This window comes from Cyanistes caeruleus, chromosome 16, assembly GCF_971803275.1.
Source record: "Cyanistes caeruleus chromosome 16, bCyaCae1.hap1.1, whole genome shotgun sequence".
Taxonomy (NCBI): domain Eukaryota; kingdom Metazoa; phylum Chordata; class Aves; order Passeriformes; family Paridae; genus Cyanistes; species Cyanistes caeruleus.
The window spans coordinates 7,139,263-7,149,135 of record NC_141716.1 but is presented as its reverse complement, the minus strand read 5'-3'; the positions used below and the strand labels follow the sequence as shown (position 1 = coordinate 7,149,135).

The following is a 9,873-nucleotide window of genomic DNA, read 5'->3' as shown; positions in this document are numbered from 1 at the left end:
AGCTGGAGCTGGGGTGCCCAGACTGGTGTGCAGGCAGCCTGGGTGCTGGCTCCAGCCCATGCTGTGAGTGAGCTGAGTGTTCCAGGGACCTCCCTGCTTTCCCAGCCTGGAGCTGGTGCCTGGGCTGTGTCTGGGACATGAACTGTGTCTCACCAGAGCCAGGAACTGCTATGTGAGGCTACACAGACACTCAAAAGTGAAGCTGCTGCCCAGGCTGGGCTTCCTCAGCACTGAGCTGCTGCTGGTGGTGTCACACATGAGTAGAAAAAGGACAGTTTGCCCTCAGCACAACTGTCCCTTCCCTACTGGGGCAGCAGCTGAGATTCCCAAGGAAGTCTCCCCTCCCTGCTGCTGCAGGACGTACTTTCCAGCATCCTACATGCCCCTGCAGCAGGCTGAGCATTCCTGCTTAGCTGTGATGGCCTTGTCACACTCAGGACATGGCTCCAGAGGTGTGTAGGGTCCCACATTCCTTTTGGCACCCTTAGCATGGGAAGGATACCACCGTGTGCTGCCTGCAGGTCTCACAGCCAGCACCCTGGCCCATTCGGGCACTCCCAGAGGAGGCTCAGCACCCAGCATGGCTTCAGCTTCGTTGGCATCTGCCTTTTATTGACTGCAGGGGGGAGTTGGGTGTTGGGGCAAGGGGCTGACCCTTCCTCTAGAGTCGTTCTTGGAGGGGGAACCCAGGGGCACCAGGTGGGTGCTGGGATTAGTGGGACACTGTGAGAGGCTCAGGGAGGGGAGTGGGGGCTGGGCTCAGCACCGCTTGAGCACCTGGTGATGGTGCTGTGGTTCCACCAGCCACCTCTGCCCATGGCCACGGATGGCAGCCACCTCCCTGATCCTGCCCTGGCTCATCCTTCCCAGAGCTCGGAGCCCACTGCCCTGTAACTCAGCTGTGATGGTTTCCAGACCCTGCTGTGCTCCGGCAGCCGCGGGAGGACAGAGGATACGTGCCCCCAGCAATGTGCCCCGGGAACCCTGGGCTGGGCCACAGCCACACCGCCAGCACCCGGAGGAGTGGCACTGTCCCTTCGGTGCACAGGATGGGCAGGTGAACCAGCGAGGGATAACTGGGGATGGAACTCATGGTCCCCTGGGGGAATGAGGCAAGGGTGACACCAGCCATAGCGAGCTGGGCAGGGGACAGGGCTGGGGGCGATGGCACAGTCGGGGTGGCAGTGTGGGGACCGTGGTGCTGCCGTCCCACGCCTGGCTCTATAGGTCTGAGACCTCCCCTGAGTAGGCGCTGGGATCCTCGTCCGACCGTGTGATCACCTTGAACTGCCTCCGCAGGAAGCCCCCGTAGCGCTTCTGATTGTCCCACTTGAGCTTGGGCCGGATGCGGCGCATGAAGCCCCCGTAGCGCTTGTGCAGCTGCTCCTGCCCCTCAGCCCCAGCACCCGTGGGCTCTTCGTCCCCGTCCCCTGCCGGCCCCAGGTAGTCCTCGGGGGCGGCTCGCTCCCCTGGCTTGCGGATGAAGCCCCCGAACTTCTTGCTGAGGCCGCCCTTGCTGTGAGCGTTCTCACGGAGCAGGGACAGCAGCTTCCCTTTGGACATCATCTTCATGAAGCCTCCGTAGCGCTTGGCCGGTGCCAGCGGCAGCTCTGCGGGGCCCAGACCCTGCTCCGGCTCTGCCTCATCCTCCTCTGCCTCCTGCGGGGATGGCTCTGTCCCTTCAGCCAGGGCCACCAGCGGGGCCAGGAGCGCCAGCGCCTTCCTGCACATCTCCCACTCGGGGCCGGGTGACAAGGAGCCCTGGCATTCCCACAGGCACATCTGCAAGACAGTGGCCGCAGTGGCCCCAGGTGCTCGAGGTAAGCCCCTGCCTTCCTCCCACCCCACCCCAGGTGTGTCCCCACGCCAAGCCCCTAGGTCTGTGCCCACCTCAGATGCTCATCTCAGTGAGAAGCTGAAGTTTGCACAACTCCAGCACCCTGGGGTGCCCATGACCACCAGGTGCCACCCAGCTTTCCCACCCTGCCCCCGTGACACTCCACTGCTGTGGCTCCCTGGCTCACGTCCGTGTGGAGCCAGCACTCACCAGGGGCTGGACGCTGCTCTCGGCACTGCGGGTCTGGGCTGCGCAGAGGGAGCACTGGGTGACACAGTTGGCAGATGCCACCGCAGACAGGGACAGGCAGAGTGCCAGTGCCAGTGCCCGCCTTGCCATCTCGCCCTGCAGACACTGCCTGGAGAGGGGAAGACAGTACAGAGCCTGTCACCATCCCTGTGCCAGCTCTGGGGCCCCACCACCTCTCCACAGGCACTGAGCACCTACCACCTCCATCTGGGAGCTGCTCCCGGGAACATACACAGGGACCTGGGCCGTGCCCATTCCCATATGACTCACCTCCAGATTCCGCTCCCAGAAAGGGCATGACAAGATGTGACCCTTTACCCTGGCTGCAGCCTGGTCCTTGCCACAAGGCCAGAGCCATAGCCAGTCCCTGGTGGCCACCAAGTCACTGTGGGCATGACCACTGTTGGGTCTCATCATTTCATCTCATCTCAGTTCCATCCCATCTATCCTGTCCATCTCTCTTACCGTACCATCAGAAAGTAAAGTCCCTTTTTTCCCCAGCACTGGGTTTCTCTGTGGTTGCCACGTCTGCATGGTGCAGGCGGATGAATCACCAGCTCTTCCCCTTGGCCTTGGGGAAAAGAACCACAGCAAATGGAGGCTGCTGTGGCAAGTGGTGATGCCATGACCCAGTGTGGACTCACTCCAGGCTGCTGTACCCCACACCAGTGCAGCCTCATCTCCCCTCCCACCCCCCAGGTCTGCTGGGTTAGTGCATCAGGAGAAAGGGGGAAAAAGAAGGACTTTGGTTCAAGCTTACCTGTAGACCACAATCACCATCCTCCAGACATTTGAGAGCTGTGATGGAGCCTCTGGCCTCTGCAGAGGAGGACACTGTGCTCAGCTGGGAGAGGGGCTCTGCAGGTGGCAGTGCTATACCTGACCCCAGGTGAGGCTGCTGGGGCCACTGCCTGCAGTGCCTCAGGATCACAGTGCCACCAGTACCTTGACAGCCCCAGAGCAAAAGCAAGCCCCAAAGGGGTGCACTGGCTGCAAGCCCCTGCCTGCCTCCATTGCTGCTTTTATCTAGGGTGGGTAAGGCATGACCCAGAGGGATCTGTTACACATTAATGACGCATATTAGAGACTATTGTGTTCTCCAGCAGTAGCTGCTAATGTACTGTAATTGGTACTGATGAAGAAATGTTAATGCCACAGTATTAATTCATGCTAGATTAAAATTTAATTTGAATTATCTGCACCATCGTGTGTCGAGCTGTCTGCATTCCTTGGCTGCACGGCCACCAGCTCCGTGAATCCTCCCAGTGCCCTGGCAGCACGGCAGGGAACAGGGTGGCAGCTGCCCAGAATGGCAGGGGCACAGTGGGACCTCAGCCAGCGCTCGCCACTGAGACCCGGGGACGGTCCCTTATTGCGTCAGGGCCACCGAGACAGCACCGAGGAGCGAGGACACACCAGCTGCACAGGTAGGTGCCAGCTGCAGCACTAGGGGGAATGAAGCTCCCAAAAAGAGATGATGACTGCTTCCCAGGAGCCCCACCGGGAACCTTTTCCCTTCCTCTCCCCACTCGTTTCTCCTCCCTTGCTCCTCTGCTGCCGGTAGCCCCGTGGGTGCCGCCAGAGCAGCGCGCAGGGACGGCACCAGGGATGTTCCCGTGCTGGGAAGAAGCTGCTGGTTTGTCTGACACTGCACAGTTCATACCTCTGGCATTCTGGACACTGTGTGTCCCATCCCTGTCACCCTACTGCAGACAGAGGATTTCATGGCACTCAGGGGAGCTGCAGTTCTCTGAGCACAGCGTGGCCAAAGAGACCCTGGCACACCCCACTGCAAACGTACCATGTCCAGGTGGCGCTACAAATGTCCTGGCAGTCCTCTGCCTGCCCCTGAAGCTGGGATAAGGAGGACTGGCAAAAGAGGAAAAGGAGAAGAAAACAAAGAGCTTTGGACAAAAGAGGAAAGAAGCAGCAGGGAGGGAAAAAGTGAAAAGAACACAAAGGGAGAAAGAAGAAAAGCAGAGTTCGAGCTCAATCCAGTGTTACCTGGAGGAGCCCAAGGCTCCGGTGCCATCCCTCCTGCAGGAACACCTTGGAAGGATCGTGGCAGGGTCTGGCAATGCCAGCACTGAGTCCCAGCCTCTGTGGCCACTCTCAGCACATTCTGCCTGTGCCAGGTGCCTGCCAGTGTCCCTTCCTCTCCTGTCCCATTTCCACCTGAGTCTTCAAAGACCAGACTTTGTGTTGGAAAACCCCCAAGCTGCATCCATGCTCCCCAGGGGCCAATTTACAGACCTGGTGACCCAAGGAGGGATAAGGATCAGGATTGTGTGTGCCGGACAACAGAGACTGACCCCATCTTGACTAACCTGTGATTATACCTAATGAAGGATGTGAACAGCTCTCCCAGACTGAGCGGATCCCTCCTCCCACACAGGTCCAACTCCACAGGTTTGGATCCTGCACATATTTCTGGTGGAGAAGAACAGTCAACCTTCCAGCAGCTCCTTTTCTCACCTCTAAAAATTTCCTGGAAACACCGTCAGGACAAGGCTTCTCAAAAAAGCTGGTAACTTTTGGAATAGAATCACTCGAAACTCAGCAGCCACACTGCTGTTTGAGCCAAGAAGGGGGAGAGATAACCCCCCATCCTCTCTGCCTGCTCCCTTTGCCCCTCCAAGCCCTGGGTGATCCTGCTGCCAGGATGGCAGGCACGGCATCAGCACGGAAATGAACCCCAGCAGAGCTCTGGTTCGTGGGCTCTGAAACCACTCAAGGGACGGGAGGGACCTGCAGCCATGTGGAAGCTCCCCAAAATAACACAAGTCCAACCACAAGCCACTCTCAGGGGGTGCTCTTAAACAGTCGCTTTTTGGGGAGCAAGAGCGATCCCCTGATCGTGCCCACGTAATGGAAGGGGAATGACAACCCCGGCAGCCCTACCTGCCGCTGCTCCCCGTCCCGCCGAGCACCCGCTTCGCCAAGTCAGGACGGGTCGTGGCTGATGGGTGTCCCTCCACGGGCGTCAGGCTGAGCCAGTCATCGGCGGCAAGGCCACAATGGCAGGTGGCCCCACGGTGCTGCCCGGGTTGCCCACCGGACTCGCCGCCGGCTGCCTCTCACCCCGCTTTTATGGCCACGGAGTCTCCTCCTGCGGCGGGGCCCGGCTGTGCGCGGCGGCAGAGCCAATCGGGGCGAGGGAAGCTGTGAATAATCAGCCCCGCAGCATCCCCGCCACCTCCCGAGCAGGCTCGCCCGCACCGCCGAGGCCTCCCCGCAGCCCCCGGCCGCCCCGGGAACCGAGGTGCACATCCCAGCACTGCGGCTGCATCGCTCGGAGACTTCCATCGTGCCCAGCCTCGGTCCTCGGGGCCGAAACGCGTGCCCCAGACAAGGCAGAGGACTGGGATGGGGTCTGTCCGTCTTCCCACACAGCTGCGTCCCAGAGGGGTTTGACTGCTGGGGGCTGTGAATCCCCTGGACACCAAATTAAAATCCTGTCAAAGACGGATAGAGGGGGAAAGATGAAGCCCTGATCTCCTCTCACCCTGCTCCCCAGCCTGGGGAGAGGCACCGTCCTCGTGGCGATGCTGGGGAGAGAAGTGAGCCCATCCAAAGCTGCTGGGAAGGGAGAGGATGTTCATGCCCCAGGAAAGGAATGTCCCAACCCACACAGGCAAGCTGCTGTCAGGTGAAAAAGCCTTTGCACAGAAATCCCCCAACCTCTGCAATGCCAGGGCTCAGAAGCACAGGGCTCCCCCCCAGCTCCACATCTCCCCGAACCCCCTCCTCATGAGGGCAAACACAGAGATGAGCCAAAGGGGCAGGGGGAGCTGGGTGGGAGGGAAAAGACACCCCCACTTTCCCCACTCAGCCCTGATTCCTGTTCTCACACATTTCCAAGCCTGATCTGGGGACAAAGGAGAGCAGCACTGGGGCAATGACAGGCAACCCCTGAACCCCTGCACCGCTGTCCCACAGCACCATGTCACAAGAGATGTGTGGGACGGGGTCCGAGGTGCAGACCCCACAGGACATCCTGTGTCAGTCCCCACACCCGGTGGGTGCAGACACATCCCCTGCGTCGCTGGCAGTGCAGCCAGCCCTCTTGCCTTGAAGATGGAGCTATTTTTATCGGAGCTCAAGAGGGATGTTTCCCAGCAACCTGCTGTTCTCCCAGCTCGAACACCAGCTGCTGGACCTGGTGCCCCCTTGCTCAGCCCTCCCAGCACTGGTGAGGGAAGTGGGGGGCCATGGACATGGCTGGGACCTTCTGCTGGGCACCCAGCAGTCATGGCTGTTGTACCTGTGGTCCTCCATCAGGGAGGGTGATCAGGTCCTTCGGCATCCTCCTGCACCCTGAAAAGCAGGCAGGACCCCACTGCTTTTGTTTGGAGGTGGATTTTAACTCATCCAGGCCAGGGCTGTGGCAACACAGGGGGACTAAGGGAGAGGGCATGGGGTGGGGAGTGAGAGCCCTGTATCCTCCTCAAGGCCAATGGAGGAACCCATCCCTCCACCTCTGGTGCTGCAGCAAGGGGGGATGGAGCTCAGGCCCCGCAGGGGCAGAGGGCAGCCACAGCCCCACCTCGCTGTACCGGGATGTGCTGGGCTGTGCAGGCACAGAACAAAGCTGAGAAGAACAAAATGCATCTGCAAAAGACCACAACACCCTGGGCGAGGGGCTGTGGGCAGCCCTCAGGCAGTTTAATCCTTTCTGCTGGGATTGATGGCCGTGCACCACAGACACGGTGGGGTGGAGCATTTCTACACCAAAGCCATTATTTTTATATGAATATGTATATATGTATATATGCACCCAGCGGCCTGGGGTGCAGTCACTTCCCCGCACAGGGTAATTGCACACGAGGGAAATGTGTTAGAGATTGAGCAAATCCCAAGGACGCAGAGGGAAACGTGGTTTGGAATAAGGTTCTTCCCTTTGGGTGGGAGGTTGAGCTGCTCCTGTCCCCAGAGCAAAGTGCCACAAATCTACTGACCTGGGTAAGAGGGCCCTCCATGGGTCCAGGGCGTGGAGGGTGACAGGGTCCCCCGGGAGAGGAGCTGGGAGCCAGCCCACCCACCACCAACTCAACTTAATATTCATCTGTCTTTTCCTAATGGGAAAGTGTCTCTGAGTCACACTGACATTTCCCTGGGACAATGGTAATTAAGTATCTGGATAAGTGAAATGAGCGGTAATAGAAAAGTTAACTTTTCCTAACTACATGAGTGAAAGGCGCGTTCGGTGAGGAGGGGGCCGAGCGTGCCAGGCACCCGCGGAAAGCAGGTGGGAGTTAATGTCAGCTCGCGTCTGTCACACGGCGCTGCCACCCTGCCCCTGAGCCCCCAGGTCCCCACCGAAGGACCCTCCCCCAGACAGAACAGGGCTCCCCATCCCGGGATGGGGTAAATCGCCCTTGCAGCTCCTCCAGCGGCCGGACTGTCCCCAAGCAGAGGGACCGCGACCCAGAGCTGCCGGCGGGAGCTTTGCTAGCAAGGCAGCCGCTGGGCTGTGGATCCTCCAGCACGGTCAGCTTTACCCCATTCCGGGACACGGCTTTTCCAGAAACTCCCAAAACGTTTGCACTCCTGCCTGGCCATGCCGGAGGCAGGAGAGGGAGGTGTTCAGACGCATTTTGTGGGACGTGGGGAGAAACGCCGGGTGGGCGATGCCCGGGGTTCTGCTGCTCCCGCGGGGGCTCCGATCGAGCGCGGCCGCACCGGAGCGAACCTCGGGCAACGGGAGCACCGGAGCAGGGGGCGGGCAGCGCTGCCCAGGCGGGCACACGGTGACCTCCCTGCGTGGGCAGGAGGCACAAGTGCCACTCGACGGCGATACGAGAAGCGGCGCTCTCGTAAACACGGCGAGTCACGCCGCTGCCACCGTCCCTGTCGCGCCAGGCTGCCGAGCGGCACCGGGGGCACGGGGCTGCGGCACTACCCCCGCAGCCTCCCCGGGAGGCCAAGTGGCTCTATTTAAAAACAAATTGAGGCCAAACCACTTGTAGGAGCTGCAGCCGGCGCCGTGGCACCGCGGGGCAACCCCGCATTAGAGTCGCCGGTGGCTCGGGGGATCGCCGTCCCGTCCCCGGGGGGACCAGCTTGACGCAGTGGGCTGGGGTACGTGATGGCACCGACACATGGCTCAGCAGTGGGTCAAGAAATCAGGGAATTTTGAGAGCTCTTCCGTAAACCGGCTCTGCAGACGCTGTCTTTGACCGGCCGCAGTGCCCGCTGCCAACGGCACCGCGCGGGGGGCAGGAAAACGGGGGAGAGGCGGCTGGAAAAGAACATTTCGCGGGGTTGGATCGCCATTCCCTCCCCAAATCCACGGGGAGCGAGGCGGCGGCGTGCAAAGCCCCGAGCCCCGGCGGGCTGCCAGCCACCAGCAGCGCCAGGAACAGAATGAGACCCCCGGGCAAGCAGGAGCGGACGGATACTCGTGATGCCCACGGCTCGGGGGGTGAAAAACAATTTGGGGAGGGGACAGAGACCTCTGTGGCCCACCCCACCTGCTCGCAGGAGAAATGCCACCAAAGCAGCCCCACAAGACAGCTCCGCGGGGACACGGCCATCCCGGGGGGACACACTGCGGTCCCACCGTCTCCCCCCGGCCCTCGCCACCCCTCGGGGTCCCGCCGTAGGGCGGTCGCTCTTGGTGACCAGTGCCCGTCCCGCCACACGGACTCCCGGTGGGTGCCCCCAAAACCCTCGGTCCCGGCCCGCAGGGCAGCGGGATTCTCTCGGGATCGCAGCCACTTTCCCGGGGAACTTCCAGTTGGAAACTCCCTGGTGATCCTCGGCAGTGGCGTCAAACTTTCGGGGTGAGCGCGGCGCCCGGGAAGGGTCCCCGAAAGCTGCCGGAGCTGTGAAACCGCCCCCGAGCCGCGCGTCCGCCCTTCCCGGTGCGGCTGCACAGAGCCAGTTCACCGAACATCCAGCACCGCGCGGCTACCGCCGGCACAACGGGACCCGGGGATTTACCGGGTCCCGGGGATTTATTGGGTCCCGGGGCACCACTCCCTCCCCGGGGAACCACCTCCTTGACGGCATCACCTCCCCACCGGGTCATCACCTACAATGTGCACACCGCCCCCCTCCCCGGTGCACCGAGCTACTGCCGGCGCACCGTGTCCCGGAGCATCACTCCCCTGGCGGCATCCCTCCCCGGTGCACCGGACCCCTTGTACCGCACGGCTACCGCCGGTGCACCGCTCCTCCCAACCCGCCCCGGGGCATCCCGCCCGTCCCGGGGCGGTGGGAGGGGGCTGCTGGGGGCGGGTCACCCCCCGCCGTTACATAAGGGGTTACGTCAGGGCGCGCGGCCACGCTCTTATCCCACCGCCGCTGCCGCCGCCGCCGCTCCCCCACCCCTCCCGTTCACACGCCGCCGCGCGGCGCCCGGCCCGGAGCCCCCGCCGCCGCTCCCCAGGTGAGCCCCGCGGGCCAGGCCGAGCCTGCACCGCCTCCCCCGGGCTGCACCCGGAGGGAGGGAGGGAGGGACAAGGGGGGACCCGCGGCGGACGCCGGGGCCCCCATGACCGGCCTGTTTACACCGGCGCGGCACGTACCACCGTGGCGGGGGAGCGGGAGGGGCCTGCCGCCGCGCTGAGCCCCGGCCACGCCGAGCCGCGCTGGCGGCGCAGCGACCCGGTTACCGCGCCCGGTGCGGGAAGCCCGGACCCCCCTTTCTGAGTACGGGGCCGGCACCGGGGAGAAGCCGAGCCCCGCCGCCGCGGTCGCGGCCCCCCCCCGGCGCCGCAGTGGTTCGCCCCGCGCGGCCGCGATTGGCCGAACGCTTAAAGGGGCCGGCAGCGCGCGCTTTT

General features: G+C 62.5%; 1 protein-coding gene across 2 annotated transcripts; it reads right to left on the bottom strand.

The window, feature by feature from the left end:
- Positions 1-591: 591 nt before the first annotated feature.
- On the bottom strand, positions 592-5,193 carry PDYN (prodynorphin). Of its 2 annotated transcripts, none has more exons than XM_023939729.2 (3): positions 4,988-5,193; positions 2,048-2,195; positions 592-1,782 (listed from the first exon to the last, which is right to left on the bottom strand). In XM_023939729.2, the coding sequence occupies exons 2-3, from the start codon at positions 2,174-2,176 to the stop codon at positions 1,222-1,224; spliced, it is 690 nt and encodes a 229-aa protein (XP_023795497.2). In that variant the 5' UTR covers positions 2,177-2,195; positions 4,988-5,193; the 3' UTR covers positions 592-1,221. The 2 variants fall into 2 exon arrangements, with proteins under 2 accessions (XP_023795497.2, XP_086709484.1); XM_086853358.1 differs by lacking the exon at positions 4,988-5,193 and adding an exon at positions 2,847-3,104.
- Between the last annotated feature and the right edge of the window lie 4,680 nt (positions 5,194-9,873).

Coding starts and splice junctions, on each gene's coding strand:
- PDYN (XM_086853358.1), bottom strand. CDS start 2,866: ATGGTGATTGTGGTCTACAG. Junction 2,196..2,846: donor ATGGTGATTGTGGTCTACAG/GTAAGCTTGAAC, acceptor TCCCCTCTCCAG/GCAGTGTCTGCAGGGCGAGA. Junction 1,783..2,047: donor AGAGCAGCGTCCAGCCCCTG/GTGAGTGCTGGC, acceptor ACTGTCTTGCAG/ATGTGCCTGTGGGAATGCCA.